General features: G+C 36.6%; 1 protein-coding gene across 1 annotated transcript in view; it reads left to right on the top strand.

The window, feature by feature from the left end:
- Cped1 (cadherin like and PC-esterase domain containing 1) overlaps positions 1–18,697 on the top strand; it is a 248,918-nt gene that overhangs the window by 191,334 nt on the left and 38,887 nt on the right. The window contains exon 17 of the mRNA XM_074064410.1: positions 12,530–12,647. Within this exon, the coding sequence (XP_073920511.1) occupies positions 12,530–12,647 (118 nt within the window). The remainder of the gene's footprint in view (positions 1–12,529; positions 12,648–18,697) is intronic.

The raw sequence follows: 18,697 nt of genomic DNA, 5'->3' as shown, positions 1-18,697 counted from the left end.
GTCCTCTGCAAGTAGCCTTTCCCTTTCTCCTCAGCAGCCTCCCAAGAGTGATAGCTCTTGAACAGCTAGTCTACTAAATGGCAGACATGCCTGAGCACCTCTTCAGCCTCCCACAATCACACAAGTTTTAAGCAAATGCCTATCAATCTCAATTTTACTATAGGATATTCATGAAGGCCAATAAAATGTGACTGCACACAGCCATTTCTCTGTTCTATAAAACTTCTACAGCATGTGAAGTTTTTCTTGTAGGCTAAGACATTCTACTGTGAATGAATTTTACCTTCAAGAAAATTCTCAGACCGAATTATACAACTAATTAAAAAACTAATTTCATTAAAAAACTAATTTTAGAAGTACAGAAAGTTACTAGAATCCCTTCACCCAGATTCCCCTGATGTTAACATTTATCAATACTAAGAAATTAGTATTAGTATGGTAAATATATTTAACCAAGTACCTTCTGAATTTTACTGGGTTTTCCAGGTGTTCTTTTATTTGTTCTGGCATCTAATTGAGAATTCCGTATTACTTTTAGTTATCATATCTCTTAGTCTTCTCTAATCTGTGACTGTTCTACAGCCTTTCTATGTCTTGCATGACCTTGACATTTTGAAGAGTGGAGATCTGTTATTTTGTAGAATGCATCTTAATCTGGATTATGTGACGCTTTCTGCTGATTAAATGAAATGACACAGTTGTGGGAAGAATGCTGCAAAAGTGACAGTCATGGTGGCACACACATATTATCCCAACACTCAGGAAGATCCCAAGTTCAAAGCCAGCATAGGCTACATAGCTGATGCTGTCTCAGGAAAAAAAAAAAAAGAAAGAAAGAAAAAGCTGCAGAAGTGGTTGTGTTTCTCTTGCTCACATGATAAGGGCAGTGTCTACTGGGTTTTTTCCACTGTAAAGTCACATTTTCCATGTGTAGTTGACAAATATCTTGGAAGAGTGGCCTTTTAAAAAATGTTCCAGTGAGCATTTTTAACATGTATAAAAATACAAAACTATACATAGAAAGTACTGCCCTGTCATAGACACAAATATGTTTCATGGGTGTCTAATTTTTAATTTTTAGAATATGTTTTAACTAAAGATGAATATTAACTTTTTATCTCACAGTTTTATAAAGTGTCTGAATATTCAGTTTCAGCTGCATTATCATTTTCCTACTCAATAGAATTTAGTTACTTTTAACATGCTTTGAGCTTAACTATGGATGTAGTCCATATGCTGATTGTGAGTTACCTTAGCAGTATTATTTAGTGCTGAACAATTACTATTAAAGCCTTCAGTAGCAGGTGGAATTAATAGCTTTAAGGCATGTAACAAGATCTTTCTTTTGCAGTATAACCCATTCCATATATCACTTGATAGCACATCTAGCTAGAATGAGTAGTAGAATGCAGGCTTTTACCCCTGGTGTATGGGGTTAACATGTAGACTGGCCAGGCCTTTGTCCTGCTCCTCTCTTACCTAATTTTCAACCATGTTCATGTGCCATACAGATCAGGTGAGCTCAGCTAGTAAGAGTACATTGCAAACAAGACTAATGTCCCAGCTCCATCCTCTGGGCTCTATTCCAGGTGTCAGTTGCACTAAACATTTGTGTTCACCCATTAGTGCAATAAATAGGTATTAAGCATCTTCCATATGCTAAATCATTAGAAATAGGAATTAAAGAAGAGATTATTAATAGTCTGACAAGTGTTTATTACTCTACCTTGAAAAATAAACTCAGTCTATGGGCAATACCATTTTATTTTTATAAATTTTGTAAAAGCTAACACATTAAAACTTAAATAAAATTAGACTCCCAGTCAAGGAAAACCACGTACTTTATCTTGGAATATAATCCCAAATACATGAATCACATAATATCTACAATTTGAGATTCTATATTTTCTTTTTCTTTCTCTCTCTCTCTCTCTCTCCTTTTTTTTTTTTTTGGTGCTACTCTTACTCTTGCTAGAGAGGAGCGCTACTACTTGAGCCATTCCACCAGCTTTCTGGGACTCTATATTTTAAACAAATATGAACTTTTTTGGTTGGTCTAGTAACCACTAACCCAAAGTTTCTAATAAGTATATTAGTTGTGATTTAATTGTCTTCACATCATTTATTTAACATGACACATAGTTTAAAGTATGCCCTAATTCCTTGATTAAGAGTGTTAATATGGGAGAATGCTATCTGATCTCAATCCTTTTAGTGAATTTTAACACAAAATTAAAATTAAAGGATTATTGTGAAATTCAAAATTATTTTGATCTGCTCAAAGGCAACAATGAGTTTTTTAAAGGGAGACATCTTACATTTTTTAAATTATAAGCCTTTAGCCATGCAAATATTAAGTAAAAAGTCTGACTCAAAAACAATAATAGTAAAAATAATGATAATTAATGATAGTAATGACATAATAATAATATGTGGAAATTTCCATGGGCAGGCACTATCGTAAATCCAAGAGATGTTATATGCCATGTTCACTCCATCTTTACCTTGGAGAATAACCTCACAGAAAACTCCCCTTCAAAGAAGAAGGACAAGATACAGTGGTCAGTGGTCCACAGAAATTATTGAATTCAGTGGCAGAATTTCCAAAGAGTCTTTTGCTAAAGTCCTTGCTTTAACAGGGAGTAACTGCTTTGAATGATACTGTTTTTGGAAAGTTGTATCTTATTTCTTATCCAGAAGTGGTTGTTTGAGAATATACTGTAATGATGGGTTGCACAGTTTTTGCATTCAACTTCTTAACAGGGCAAGGCTAGGACCCAGGTTCACCTTTAGGGCTTAAGCAAAGACTTTTGCAAGTTTTAAGAAAATATGTCCTTTCTACTTCTAGTCAGCTCCTTGTAAATTTACTAATCTGTGTTCTAGTACTACCTTTGTCTGTGCCAAGATATATCTATGGAAGATGCTACTTTTTTGTGTTTCCTAGTATCTTCTATTACCACTTCCCAAAGATATATGTTGGCCATTTAATCATAGTAAGCATTAAATAGACTCTAATATATGCTTTTGTCCAATAGTTAGTCTATTTTGATATTTAAGCTTTTGAGGAATTCATGAAATGCTGCAGAAGACTTGATATGCTTACAGTCAATGTACACTCTGTGGCAGACTTGATATGACAGCTGGTTAGTGTCTTAACAGCTAACACAATAACTCTATTTACTGTGCTGCCCTCACTCTTTGTTAGGCATCCCAGAATCCCACAACACCTGAAAATAGGTAGAAAAGAACTCAATGCTCCAGTGTGACTTGAGGCAGTTAAACTTGTCTATAGACATTCAGGTTCCCTTCACATTTTAAAACCTCACATTTTTTTCATGATTATTGTACATGTACGTGTGTGTGTGCATATGTAGGTATGTGTAAGTGTAGATGAAATTGAGTACCTGTGGATACAAAATATCTACATGGTTCCTAAAGCTAGTGTAATTGCATGGTTTATTAAATATTCAACTCTGTTAGTGCCACTGAGAACATTTCCTACCAAAGCTACATCTTTAAGGATCATAACCCCATACGTGTTATTAGTGGACAAATAATAAGTAGGAAAACCCAAGCTGAAATACTTACAACAGCAACTACTTTCAGTATGGCAAATCAATATCTCCTGGGCAGACCTGCTTACTGCTTAATATATGGCAAACATTTGTTGTTATGCTTGTTGTCACTATTATTGGTAATTATACATCCACTAAAAATATCTCTATAGCCTACAGCCTATTTCCAATTACTGCTATTTCTGCATTAGCCTACAAATGATAGGTTTGCCCTTTGGGGTAACCTTTTCTTAATGTTGTGTTGTTGTTATTGTTTTGTCATTTCCCAAACTGATCCACATTCTTCAATGTACAAGAGAACCCAAAGCAGGACTTTCAATTTTAATTCCACACTTCTTTGTTCACAAATCAAAAGAACTGAGCATTTTAGAAATCTAAACATATAAACTCATTTTCTTTTCATTTGCCTTTACATCTTCCCTTCTGGATTCCATCTGGAACTAAAACCAAAAGTGCTGAGAGACCACAATAAAGGCTGCTTTCCTTGGGTTTCTAGCTCACTGGAAGTAGGAAACATTAGTTATTTTATAGGTCCCATCTCCCTAGATTTTCCAGTCCAAATTCTACAAAACCCAGAGATGTGTGCATATTTCTAAATTGAAACTAGAGTGTGCCTTTTAGAATGAACTTCGTCATTCCAGACCACGCTGGCCCCATCTTTGCCAATTTGAAGGTTATCTAGGTTGAAAGTAAAACTTCATATTAGTTCAGAGATTTGGAATGCATGAGAACTCTGAAGAAATATTCCAAATATTGGTGTCATATTAATATATTTCATTGAAAATGATGAATTCATCTGTTTATAATTTGCTTCAAATTTCTTTTCTTTCTGAGTTCTTTGTAGACTAACTTAAAGCTCTTTCATTATATAATATATGGCCATTTTTCAACTGATATTTGTTTAGGGCAGAAACACACAATTGTGTTACATTATAAGACAGCTCATTATTATGAGGATAATAGTGTATTATAAATAAGACTATGACTTCCAAACAAAATCAGCAAGTGAAACCCTAATCATTTTGCTACCCACCTCACGTTCTAATAATACTTAATACAATGAAACTTTAAAGCTTATTTTAATAACTCATTAAGCAGGATAATATCAAGCACTAAACTTATCCATTTTTAAATCAATGTTTTAATTTGATTAATTTCTTCTGCACAAAATAGACTAACAGCTATCTATACATTTTCTTTAAAAATTCAAAGCAAGGCAATAATATGGGTAAATTTGTTCACTAAGAACATTTTTGTTAGAACAAATTATAAACAAATCAAAATGCCCTACTCCTTAGTAAAAATATTTAAATGTTTATTGAACTTTAAAAAGAGAACTACTTATTAAACTGTAAGTATTTGTGAAAGGGTATAGAGCTTAGAGGCTTACCTAGTAAGAATTTTATTTTAGTCCTAACAACTGTTTGTTTTCAGTCAGAGACTGATCATTTGTTTCCTTGCTTACCTCTGATGAGGCCCCCCCTACATGGACTTGCCATCCATCCCATCGGGCCCCATTCCCAAAGCCTGTTTTCTGAGTCCTTCGAGGTTTAGAGGTCAGTATCTGCTCTCATGCCCACACAAGATAGCCAGCCAGGTTGAAAGATAACTCAGAGAGTTATTAGAACTCTGTCTAGCCCCTTGCAAATGTGTGACTGGGAAATCACTGTCTATTTTTAAACAGAAAATTGAAGAAGTTTAATTTGTTGCCATAATCTTGAACTTGTATCATCAAAATGAGAGATGCATAAAAATCATAATTCCACATTAATTTGACTGATTTCTACCCACACTTCCTACCTTGATCTCTAACACCATCCACTCTGAACTCTGTGGCTGTTTCCACTCAGCATTTGCTCACTTCCCTCTTAATCATTCCTCTCATAGACTAAGAACCTGTTAACATGGACAGTATTAAATGACCGTCAGGCTAACAGGCTGATAGCCCTCAGAAGGAATCAAAACTGCTCAATTTTGAGACTTCTGTCCTCCAGAGCTATGAAACAAATATCTATTGTCCTCCCTATTGTGGTTCTTTGTTATGGTAGCTCCAGGAAACCAAGATGCCTTCAAAGGAGCTGCCAGGTTGTTGGGTTTTTTTTCCCTATTCATTTGCTTCTCCATCTAAATGTTATTTTTGTTTAATTTGTAATTTTAAATATAATCCATACTTATAACATAGTATTAAAACATATAAAATAAAAAACAAAAGTCTACTTTCATCTCCTCATCTCTGGCCTACTGTTCTTAATCTACTAAGTGACCCACTCATTAGTTTCTTGTGTGCATAATCAAATGTATATAATATCTAACACTTTACTTTATGTAAATATGATGATCATGCTTTACACAAATTTTGCAACTTGCTTTGATCCTTTTAATAATATATCTTATTTATCTTGATACGTCTTCATTCTGCATTTTTCTAAGAATCGCAAAAACATTCCTCTGTGTAGATGTACCATACATTATTTATTCAATTCCCTAAATAGACACTTGAATTGTGTCAAGTTTTCTGTTAATATGAGAATTGCTCTGGTAAATATTCTTATGTATGTGTCTTTGTATACTTTAGTAAAGTATATCTGCAGAATAAAGTCTTAGCAGTGTAATTAGCTTACCTGGTTTATTGGTATATGCAGAGCCAGGCATGGCGGTGTACACCTGTAATTCCAGCTACATGAGAGGTGTAGGTAGGAGGATCATAGCCAAGGCTGGCTCATGCTAAAAATGTGAGACTAAAGCAAAAATGTGACAGGAACATGGCTCAAGTGATAGAGTGCCTGCCTAGCAAGCATGAGGCAATGCTATGTGTCACACAACAGCTACTCAGTATTTTATGGTTGGCTGACTATAATACTAGGAAAGCAGTTGTTAAATTTAGAGAGAATGTGAAGATAGAAAATAATTTTTTTTCCAAAAGATGCCAGTCTGTTCAAGAAACCCATTTGGAAATTTCTCAACAAGGAACACCACATACATAAAGTTCTAGAACTAAACAGTCACATATGCATTATCTAGGCAATGCTTATTTCATAGAGACTCAAGAATACTGGAGCCAGAATTGTGCTGAAGGCCATTCCAGTGCACTAAATCGACATGCTTTAGGAGCTCGAGGGCAGGCGTCTAGGCCATGTTTACTCAAGTTCTCATGTTTCCTTCTCTGCTCCTTTTGCTGGAGCTCCCCGCTCTGCCAAGTCCATCTCTATCTTTTCCTTTCGTTGATCCCATGTATCAACAATTTCTTCACCTGGGAGCCATGTTTTGAATGCTTATCACACTGTGCTAAGTGCTAGAAACAGAAGGATGCTCACAAACTTTCTGAACTGGGCTTATACCTTGGATTAATTTACACCAAACCTAGCCTGAAAAGGCGTAATGCAATGCATGTTGACTTTCACAAATCAGTTGTCAGCTAGGATTGGGGTAAAGGTGGAGTGAAAGAACTAGAGAAAGTATTAGGCCTTTCCCAGATGATAAAAGCATGACTTGCTCTGACTGTAGGGAGTCAGAACTGTGGTAAGATGCATCCTGCCTCTCAGTAATTTAGCGTTTCTATTTTCTTATAGAAATTGAGGGAGGAGTTGTGAGAAAAAAATAAGATAATATGTGTAAATTAATTAACATGATGCCTGGCACATAGTCAATGCTAAAAGAAAGTATAGCTATTTCAAGTATCATGCTGATAATCATTGTGTTCTGGTTTTACACTTAAGAACCTTAACAAGTTTATATGAGGTTTTTTCATGTGGAAGGCACATTATAGCTCCAACTAGAAACTGATATTCATCCTAATAGTCACAAAGCATTTTTGTAATACACTTATAGCAGAGTAGATACTCCACTCATATTTGGAAAATTAGTTGTGATTTTTTTAATGACTCTTCTCTCAATTTGAGTATGACATTTTATTTTTTATGATTTTTATATGCATGTAATAATTATGCAAAGGATACATTGTGATATCTACATATGTGTTTAAAATATATCTTAGTTAGATTTACGCCATCCATTGTTCTCCCTCTTCCCCCATACTCCCTTCTTAGAACAATTTCAGGCTTCATTCTTCTATTTTCATATTGAATATGGTAATTTTATGGCAATACACAAGTGAACAGTTGTGTGAGAAACAAAATCACATATCCTAAATACATAAAAGGCCAAGTTTAAGTAGCTCCCAAATTTATGCTCTATTTCTGGTATATTTTTCCATAATAAGCATATTCAGTATGAGTCATATATGACTCAAGATCTGTGACCCTGCTTTGTAGAATAGTTTTATGAAGTCAATCTTCTTGCTAAAAGGAGAAAAAGTTTTAAAATCAAAATTATAGATTGAATTTCAGAGAAGAAAATAAATAAAATCCTGTGAAAATTACTATGAATATAAAACCACATTCATTATGCATTTTCACTTTATGGTACTTATAAAATATCATATCATACATGCACCCAGAAAATTTCTTGGAAGCTCACTATGATTAATTTGTAAGAAAAAATAAAATTCTCTTTGCTGATGTCAATATCTAATGAAACATTTTCTAAAGATAAAATCAATATTCCCTAATGCAATATTATTACATCTTAAATTAAGTTTACCATTCAGTGTAACTTAATTTTTGTCTCTAAAAATGTTTAGTCATCTTTTAGTACAAATCCTGAAAAAAATGTGAGTGCCTTAAAACATACTTAAGAATGAAATACTTTTCATTTAAACTTACTTTGTCACTTTTCTCCTGGATAGTGAGAGGTAATAATATGACATTGGTTTTTTGAAGGATGCACAGTCTTTTAGAAAGTTCGTGGCACATCTCCCACAACACATGCCTTCCAATTGCTCCATTCATGCATTCATGTGTTGACAATATTCATTGCATTTATGTTCTGTTCCCAGGTCTGTGTTATAAAAACTGAAACCATAGACTTAGAAGTTAGACTCCATGTTCTCCCAGCAAAAGAACAGGCAATAAAGAAACAATGTTAATAAGGTTATAGAAAGAGAACAATACTATATAAACCCACCCCTTAGAGCATGAAGATAGCTTTCTAAAGGTGGAAGGCTACAGAAGAGAGGTTTTGAAGGATGAATAGGAGTTAAGCAGGTGATGGATGGAGCAGACAGCTGTGTATGTAAAGAAACAGAGACATCAGAGAAAGTAGCAGTTATTCAGGTTAAAGAGTAGGGGGTAAATATTAGTAGAACTGGATAGAGATGAGCCAAGAAATGAAGGCAGCAACCAATTTTTACTCTGAATGCAATTCAGTCTCTTGAACAATTTGAAGCAGCAAAGGGAGCAGATAAGATTTACATTTCAGAAAGATGACTAACAGTAATGCAAAACATGGAGGCATAGGTGGATAACAGAACTGGTTGCAAGAGAGATCCATTAAGAGGTAAATATAAGGCTAGGGATATAAACTCAGTGGTTGTCCTTGCAGACCTAGCACTGGAAAAAAAAATTCCAGGCCATTTCCATGAAAAATTAATACAACTGCACAGATGAAATAGTAGCAATGGAAACCAAGAGACAAAAGAATTCAACCAAAATAAGAAAGTTTTGAGGGCTGGGACTGTAGCTTAGTTATACAATGCTAGTGCTAGTCTAGTATGTATGAGGCCCTGGTTTCGAAACCCAGCTCTGCCAAAACAACCCAAAAAGTCTATATGAAGTTCTAGTGATAGGTTGGATGCCAGGGGAATGAAGAGAAGGTAGACTCAGATAACTGAGGTGTCTGGCTTAAAAACTGGATCTCTCCTAATTTCTTGGTATTGAAATTATAGGGTATGGGACAGATGTGGGAATGATGATTTTAAGGCCAATTTTGGCAATTTTGTGGGCACTAGCAAACCTGAATAATAATATCTTAAATAAATAAAAGTCATTTTCCTCTTATAAAACAAAATATCCAGAAACAAATAATTATAGTAGGTCAAGGAAGTCAGAACTAAAGTCTTCACAATTTTCTAGGCCTTTCACTTATAACACTAGAGAATTGTTGTTTCAACTATCAAGTCTTTGTTCTGAAAAGCAGGGAACTAGAAAAGAGAGACAAGAAAGCACAGCCTCTGTATCAGAAAACCACAAACATTTCCTAGAATATACAGAAGGTTCTCTTTACATCTTACTGGCCAGAGTTGTGTCAAAGGCCACTCTTACCTGTAAGTGAAATGGGGAAAACTGTTATTCACATTCTGTTTAGAAAAAGAAAGGAAGAAAAAATGGAGAGCAAAATGGATTTTGACCCAAACCTTGGTATCATGCAGTTATATTGAAATTGAGGTGCTCATGAGATCTCAAGGGAGAAAGATGTCCAGAAAGTAATGACTATGTGTCTGGGACTCTTGAGAGTGGCCTAGGCACAGATACAGTTTGGGAGTTTTGCTCATGTGAGTAGAGATTCTGCCATTGAAGGTGAATGATTTTTCCCAGAGTGCAAAGGAAGAGTCAAGGGCACAACTTTAGAACTGGCCAGAGAGGAAGGGTTGGGCAACAGCTCGTAACTTGGTTAATCAAGCCAAGGAGGTGAGTTTTTTCAGAAGAAGGAAATGAAAAGAAAAATATGTGAAAGAGGCAAACTTTTCACAGATAGAAGGCATATTTTTCTACAACATAAGAAAAATCAGAGAAGATAAAGCTGATTACAGTTAGTTTATTGGTAAAGTGGCAAGAAACTGAGCAAAACTGATGGCCTATATATTCTTTGTGAATTAGAAGACAAGATCATCCAGTGAGACCAATAGAGATGCAGAAATGCAGGAGTATAAGAAGAATGTTGAAGATTTGAAATAGCCTTTGTGGAGAATGGGAAGAATTCCAAATAGAATAGCAGAAATATTACAGGCAGTATTAAGACACCAGCAAGAAATGCTTGTAGCATTTATGCCTTACATTTGTGTGATTTTCACTAATGTCACCAAGGGATGTGTCAAACCTGGATGGAGATGGATTATATTGTCACAAGATCAGAAAGTTGCTGGGTACTTTTGGTAAAATGAAAAAGGGATAGAATAGTCATGAAAGTGGGAGGGGGTCAGGACCATAGCACTCAAAGTTCTGCATGACTAAGGAGGAGCAGAAATAAGTTTAGAAGAAAAACACATTTCGTTCAGAGAAAACATATCAGAATTTAAGATGAAAGGTGGGCAGCTTTGGCTTGATTGAGAAGTTCTAAGGTTTGTTCAAAGATGTAGATGAATGACACAGAATGGATTCAAACAGACATTTTATGGCAAACTGTGAAATGAAAAGAAAGGTAATGACCAAGGTGTCACATTGGTAACTGTGGAACATAATTAAAATGTCGGCAGAGACAGCTCCAAGTGAAGAGCTAGGTAAAAAAGAGTCACAGGGAAAGGGAATACAATGGAATGATGTTAGAAAGAGGCAGCTGGCTGACAGAAGGGAAACTTCCTGCCAAACTGGGGGAGGACGAGGAGCTTAGCAGCCAGCCTCCTCTGGAGATGGCTGCAGACAAACTGTCTCTTTTCCAATGGAGAGAACTTTGTGGGAAGACTTTGAGGGTCCTAGAAGGGTTTACTCACTGTGGATGGCAGTGAAATCATGGTAGCATGTTATCTGACAGGAGAAATGTGGTGCATACAGGATTAGAGGGGAGGAGAGATGGACAACAGCATTGCATTTGGTGCAGATATGAGGGTTAAGCATATAAGATGTGGTGCAATCTCCTGGTGTACAGATCTCACATGGTCTTTGCCTGAATGAGGGGTGGGGCCTGTAGAGTACCAGCAGATGCCTTTGCTCAACATTACAACAAAACATTGAGGGAAATGTATCATGAAGCCCCAAAAAACCTGGGTGTGCGAACAGTGAAGCGATGTTCTTGGGAACTTCATCTCTTGTGCAGAAAGCAACTGCTCTACTCTGGAAGGAGACCTGTCTTCCTGTAGGGAGCCAACCGTTCAGGCTCTTTTGGTCTGAAAAGAATATTGTAGACTCTTAGAGGAAGAGAGAAGTTTGGCTGCATCTTACATTTCTATAATGGCTTGACCAATTAGTGTTCATGTTCCTCCCATGGGGAAAGGTGTAGAGGTGGGCAGCCCAAAGTTGACACTGTGGCTCAAAATGTCATCGGTATTATCTTTTCTGCTCATGGTTGACCTGTGATCAAAAGATGTCTGTTCACTCTCCAAGATCCCATTTGTATTCCAAGCAAAGAATAAACAAAGTGACAAAGAAACAGCGGCATCTTGGAAATAAAACTTTTCCACAGGTCTACAACTGATGCCCACTTATATTTCTTTGGCCAGAACTGTGTTCCATGTGCTGGGGCTGGGAATATTGTTACCCCTCCCCAAAAGGATTGAGAGGTAGAGAGAAAGAGAGATGGGGAGAGAGAGGACAGAGAGAGAGAGAGGAGAGAGAGAGAGAGAGAGAGAGAGAGAGAGAGAGAGAGAGAGAGAGAGAGAGACTAGATAGGAACCTTAATGCAATCTGCCACAATACTGGAGATCATTTGATGCAATTCTTTTCCCTCACCTCTCTCCACCTTTCACCATGTTGTAATAAGAAAACTAGATCAGTGACTTACTCACTGTCACACAGCCAGTTCATGGCATAGCTGGATCTCAGATTTACAAGTACAACTCCCAGCACAGTGGTGCTCTTTCCAGAGTACCCCATCATTCTTTTATCTCACACAGTGTGCACTTTGGTACCACCTTTTCTTCTCCTAACTCCCTTCATTCTGTCCACTTTTAATCCATAAGGGTATTTGGCACAAGCAGGGCAAGTTGGCACATGCCTATAGTCCCAGCACTTGGGATGCAGAGGCAGGAAGATAACAAGTTCAAGGCCAGCCTGGGCTACATAGCAAAACCCTGTCTCAAAAACAAACAAAAAGAAGTTTGACACAGAAAATCTCTTTTTAAATTCCATTACCATGGATCATAGGGTTAATGACTATGACAACTAATTTCTTTCACTTTAATGCAGGATTGTGGTTTGTTGATTCATCCAGAGGAATCCTGTGGGTTACAGCCCATTTCTTCTGACTACATTGAAGCCATTTCACACCCTGAACTAAAGAGTTGCCTATCTGGAGACACAAAAGGTAACTATCACACTAGTAATCATTTCTTTAAAACAAACCTTCTAATAGATAAGTATATGCTTAGCTAATCTATTCTTGTAAAAAAAAACAAGAACATTGCTTTTTTATTAATATGAACTGCAATCCATATTACTGTAAACACATTGTTTTAATATTTGAAATACTTCGATTAATCAAATTCTTTTCACCTTCCCCTCTTTGCCTACTTAGTCCAACTCAAAAGTCACCTCTGCCAGGAAGCTTTCCTTATGCCTCCATTTCATTTCCTTATACATTTCATAACACTCTGTACTTTTCTTCCATCATAATTACAATTACTTAAATAATTGCACATCTAATTAATTGTCTAATGTCAGTGTTCCCTGGGTGTTGCTTCACAATGCTTCTTTGCATTATGTTAATTCACTTGACACATAATTTGCACATAGTAGGTAGAAAATAAATATCTGTGGTGAACCAAAGAACTGTAAAAGACATAAGGTGCATTTTAAAAGAATTTCTCCTCATTTTGGAAAGCCCTTGGGGTAAACAGTAATGTTCCCCATATTTTGAGCATGAATATTAGCAGGAAAATTAAGACATCAGATTCAAACTGCAGTGTTAAATTCTGCCTAAGTCTTGGGCACACCTGGAATGAGATACCTCTTTCACGCCACTCTCTTCAGTCCCTGTTTTTCTCCTGCCCCAGCAATATTCTCCCACTGGGGATGCATCAAGCAAAAGCTGTAACTAAAAATGTGCCCAAAGTAATAAAGTAGTAGGCAGCATCTTCTCCAAATTCCGGGTTACCATTCTTTCCTCTTCAGCCCAGGTCTCTCTATCTAAAAGAATCTGAGAAAGCACTCAGGAGCTTTTCCACCCTTGCCATGGACTTCACCCCATGCTGGAATAGGAAATGTGTTTCCCAAATGGGCAGTGAAAATTGCAATTTGGCACGCACAGTTAACAAACATGGGCACGCCCCCATTCTTGAACATGTGTTCTAAATAGTAAATTCCAGTCAATGCACAGGGAGGAATTTACCCATTACAGTGTGTCAGGTATGTGATTTGTGAGTCTCTGCTAAATGAGACACATACTCTTAATGTACAAAGGAGACACTGATGTGGCCATTAAATATTTTTTAAATCAGATGGCAATTTATGACAATCATAAAACAACTTAATTATATTCCTCCTACTGCACCAAGCCAAAAGTTCTTCAACAAGAACTTTTTTTCCTCAAGAAGTGGCAGCTTGTTCTTGACTGTTACATGTGCAGTCACTTCTGTCAAGCTCTGTGATTGCTGTCTTTGTGTTTGGACCTTCCGGGAAGGGTTTTCACAGAACAGCAGCCTTCTGGAACTTGATCAGAAGGGCTTAATTTGGCAGTCAGTGGGCCCTTCCAGAGAAATTGCTGCTGAATGAACCACCAAACCAAGCCAAGTCAAGCCACAAAATTCAAGGCCTCCTAACTCCAGCCCCTTCCCATCTTTCTCACCTCCTCTCAGCCTCCTTGCCTCACTTTATATTGATACTGCTGCTTCAGAACTCCAGGTTCTGGTCCTTACTGTTCACTCAGCTAAAGTCCTCTTCCTCCCTGTCTTAGCTTGATTTCTGATGTGTCTCTTCTCCAGGAAACCTCTCCTTTTCTGCACCCCATTCCCTGTTTAGCTTCTTCTCTGTGTTCCCAGAGCAATCTTAGCACAGCTCTAAAATAGCACTTACCTCATTCTGTTTCAAGTATGTGCTTACATGGCTCTCTTTGTCTCCAAAATGGGATGATGCACATGAGATAGGGGAGGCAACAGCACAGGGCAATCCATAGGAGTGAAGCCAATAAAGATGACGATATATGTGCACTTCCTTTTTGTCTACTCACTTTTATTTTTTGTTTTATAGTGGACATAATATATAAAAATATAGGAGTATCTATACATATATCAAAGTGTGCGTGTACTAATGCGTCAAGAGTACATGACCAATACGTTTTTACTGATGGTTTCCAAAAACTATGTATTTCCAGAGCATAAATTGTCCCTAGTCATCTTCCAATGTCTAATATATGACTACAAATGGTTGCTAAACTAAGATCCTATCCTTCCTTCCACAGAAGACTGAGTAGACAGAACACATCACTAGGATGAACTTCTCCCCCCATAGCTCCTAAAGGCCACATATTCAGAGGTACTGAGTGAAGTCAGGACAGCAGTTTTCAAGGATGTATTATTTGCTGCCAGTGATTCCTTCCATGGTAGCAGGATTCCGTCCTGTTGAAAGAGGAATTTGTCATGATAGGCAAAACTGGAAGGAAGTTTATTTGGGCTCTCTATGTTTAGCTTACACAGCCAAACACAGACTGATCTAAAAATCTTATTTTAATAACATATTGCATTTATTTGTTAACACTGGATCTTTATTTTTTTTCAGAGCTGAGGCTCAAACCCTGGGTCTCACACACGGTAGGCAAGCACTGAGCTTGCCCTCAACCGCAAGGACTCATTGTTTTCACAAGGCAATGTAATCATGTCAAATGTCTTTTTCAATAATACTAACTACTATACTGTTGAATAACTATATTTTTACTCTTAAATTGATATCTATGCTTTAGGAAATAACATAGATCTGACACAAACTAAGAATTAAATATGTTGCTTAAGAAAAAAGTAATTGTTCTAATAAGGAGAAAGAAGAAAATTATACAGTGATCATTGAATGAGAATTAATTTTGAAGAAAACACCTCAAATTGCACTTTTATCATATGTGAATAATTAAAAGATTTCATTATATCTTATGTTTGCAAAGAAAATATAATATTCTAATACTTCTAATATTAACTATATTAGAGTTTTTATTCTTAATAAGAAATCACTTTATTTTCTGACATTATGGAGCCAGGAATTAGTGCTTACACTTACATGAATTTATATCTCACCATGGCCCTAAATCACAAAGCTGAACTTTTTTCTTCACTACATGACTCAATCTGATTCGCTTAAATGCCTGAAATCTAACTTGCTCAACATAGAGCTATAACTATAAGTAAAATAACCTCTCTTACAAGGAAATTTCATTTCTCAGAAAGTTATTCCTTAAAACATATGTCATAGTTTATTTCAGAAATAATAGCTTTGATTCATTCAGTGTTTAAATATATAACATAGAATTTATATCCCTTTTTTGGACAATTTTAGTGAAGAGCTGGTGTCATTTAAGATGTCAGGAACCCAGTCCTACAGATGTTATACAGATGGCTATTTCAAGCAGCATTAGTAATTCACAATAAAAACAAGGCATTGCTAACCAATGTAAAACTGCAAAAAGTTATGATTGTGTAACCATGTAGTAGCATGAACTATGGGGCCAAGTTCTCAGAGACTAAATCAAGCATCTTTTATATGTGCAGTGTATGCAACTGCCACTTTTTCTTCATAGATAGTGGCCAAGGAGGACTTTGGTTTGTGAAAACTAGTGGTCAGTAAGATTGCAAAGCAGAATGTCTTGGGTGGTGGTGGGAAGCACACACTCATACATTCAGGGATCTAATGAAAACTTTTTTTTTATTTTATTATTCATATGTGCATACAAGGCTTGGGTCATTTCTCCCTCCTGCCCCCACCCCCTCCCTTACCACCCACTCCGCCCCCTTCCTCTCCCCCCCACCCCCTCAATACCCAGCAGAAACTATTTTGCCCTTATCTCTAATTTTGTTGTAGAGAGAGTATAAGCAATAATAGGAAGGAACAAGGGGTTTTGCTGGTTGAGATAAGGATAGCTATACAGGGCATTGACTCACATTGATTTCCTGTGCGTGGGTGTTACCTTCTAGGTTAATTCTTTTTGATCTAACCTTTTCTCTAGTTCCTGGTCCCCTTCTCCTATTGGCCTCAGTGATGAAAACTTTCAGAAGAATATTTATGCACCTGACATACTGCCATCCTATTAGAAACAAAATTAGAAACCTTTGTTTAAATATAGTCTCTGTCAACACATGAGCCCACTGAGTAAATGTAGCTTTTTAAAATAAAGACAAATTCATTATAACAGCCAGTTTGTGGGGTTTCCTATAAATGCTATCAAGGAGACTTTTGGGCCATATTGTGAGCTTAGCAGATGATTTTGGGTTGACATAGCTTAACATGACAATAGAGCCAACATATTGGAGGCTTAATTCAGCCCAGCTCTGTAATGACAACACAACCTACATCACCCACTCTTTACTTAACTCTTTATACCCCACTTTACTCATCCATAAAATAAGAGGAAGGAAAGTATGAGTTCCAAGTTCCATTCCAACCCCAGTCAGTATGATTCTATGTACACACTGGATGAAAATCTCTGGAAGGAAGACTACCTGTATCCCAACTAGGTTTTCTTGAGGGATTTATCAATGAACATTAACTTTAGGCTGTGTCTAAATCAAACAGTATTAGAAGAAGCCAAGCAAAGATATGAAGGATGTTGATTACTGATTACAAACTATGTGTGTCAGAGCAAAATTAGAATTAGAAAGAGAGGTATTCAGAATAAGGGGAAGTATCAGTGAGAATCAGCTGAAGAAATGGGCACTTTTAAAGATAATCTTCATTTTGATATTCAAAAACCTCCCCTACATTTTCTGTCTTTTAGTGGTAGCACTGCTCTGTACTCTTGGGAAACATCTTTCACCCAGTAGACCCCCCTTTTCTCCAACATATGCACTCTATGTGAAGGACAGTCAGTTCTGTCTCACTCCTGTCAGGCCTCTTCCTCACTGTCCCTAAGACACCACCCTTTCAACGTCTCTGAATCTTACTGATCTATAAAGCCCTGTTCACATCACCTGCTCCATAGAAGCTTCCAGAGAACTCTGACCTCCATGACTCTTCTTCTATTCTGAACAACCATGACTTACTGGGGTTCTGAGCATGAAAGTAAAGTATATTCATCAATTACTAGGTATCAGGCACCATGGCAGGTGCTATACATATTTTCCTTATGAAGAAGTAAATTTAATCATGAGTAGATTAAGTAATTAGTCTAAGTAATTATGTCTGAGTTCCATACCTAGTGATTCTGGTTTAATCAGTCTAGGATACAACCTATGAATGGGAATATTAAAAAGCTCCAATTTTCAGTCAACACTGAAGTCCAGAAGGCTAGTTAGAGGAGGCACAGGCAACATGTGTATGACTCTTTCACTACCACATACAGATTTTTATTCAATTATGCATTCTCTGTTAAGATATTATAATTATTTTACATGTATAAATCATTACCCTTGAACCTGAATATCAATTCTTCAGGTGTAGCATTATAGTTAACAGCACAGGCCCTGGAGCAGATCAGATCCTACTTCTACCACCTCCTTCCTTGCTGAAGGTCAACAAATTACTTAAACTTTCTGAACCCCAGCTCAGAAGGTGATGACAGGGTTGTTCTGAGATTTAAGTAAGTTAATATATTGAAGCATTTAGAATATTCCTGGCATTTGGGAGTGCTATATAAATGTTAGCTATTTTTTAAATTAGCATGACATTTTAATACAAATACCACCTTACAAATAGTGTATAGATACTTAGTGCCTTAAATTAGAACATATTAGGAGAGTGATATACATGTAGAGAAATGGAGTACCATTCACCATTCCTGAAATTGTGTAGTAAGTACTCAGTGGGTACACTGAACAAAGCAGTATTCTGGAATTCTCATCACATTTGAAAATCAAAGCAAAGCAAAAAAATATGGCAAGAGGACCAATTATGTCCGCATTATTTTTTAATTTTATTTCTGTATTTCTGCTCAACATTCTGTCCCCTAAAGTGATTCTGTTGTACACATTCTTCCCTTCCCTGGAATTCATAATTTTCTCATCTCCTTTCCTTTTTATTTTATTTTCTCCCTCCCAGTTTGTCTCCCTCAATAAGCTCACACTTTTTCCTTGTCTGTGGCCAGTAAGGAAAAGCCATAAACTATACTCCCTTTTCTATTTAATTATTTACAACTATTCCCACAAACACAAACCCTCAATTCTGACATTCCTGAAATCATGAATGTAAAATGTACTATCTTCATTCCCTGAAAGTAGAAAT

This window comes from Castor canadensis, chromosome 2, assembly GCF_047511655.1.
Source record: "Castor canadensis chromosome 2, mCasCan1.hap1v2, whole genome shotgun sequence".
NCBI classification, from domain to species: Eukaryota; Metazoa; Chordata; class Mammalia; order Rodentia; family Castoridae; genus Castor; species Castor canadensis.
This window is presented reverse-complemented; position numbering and strand designations above follow the sequence as displayed.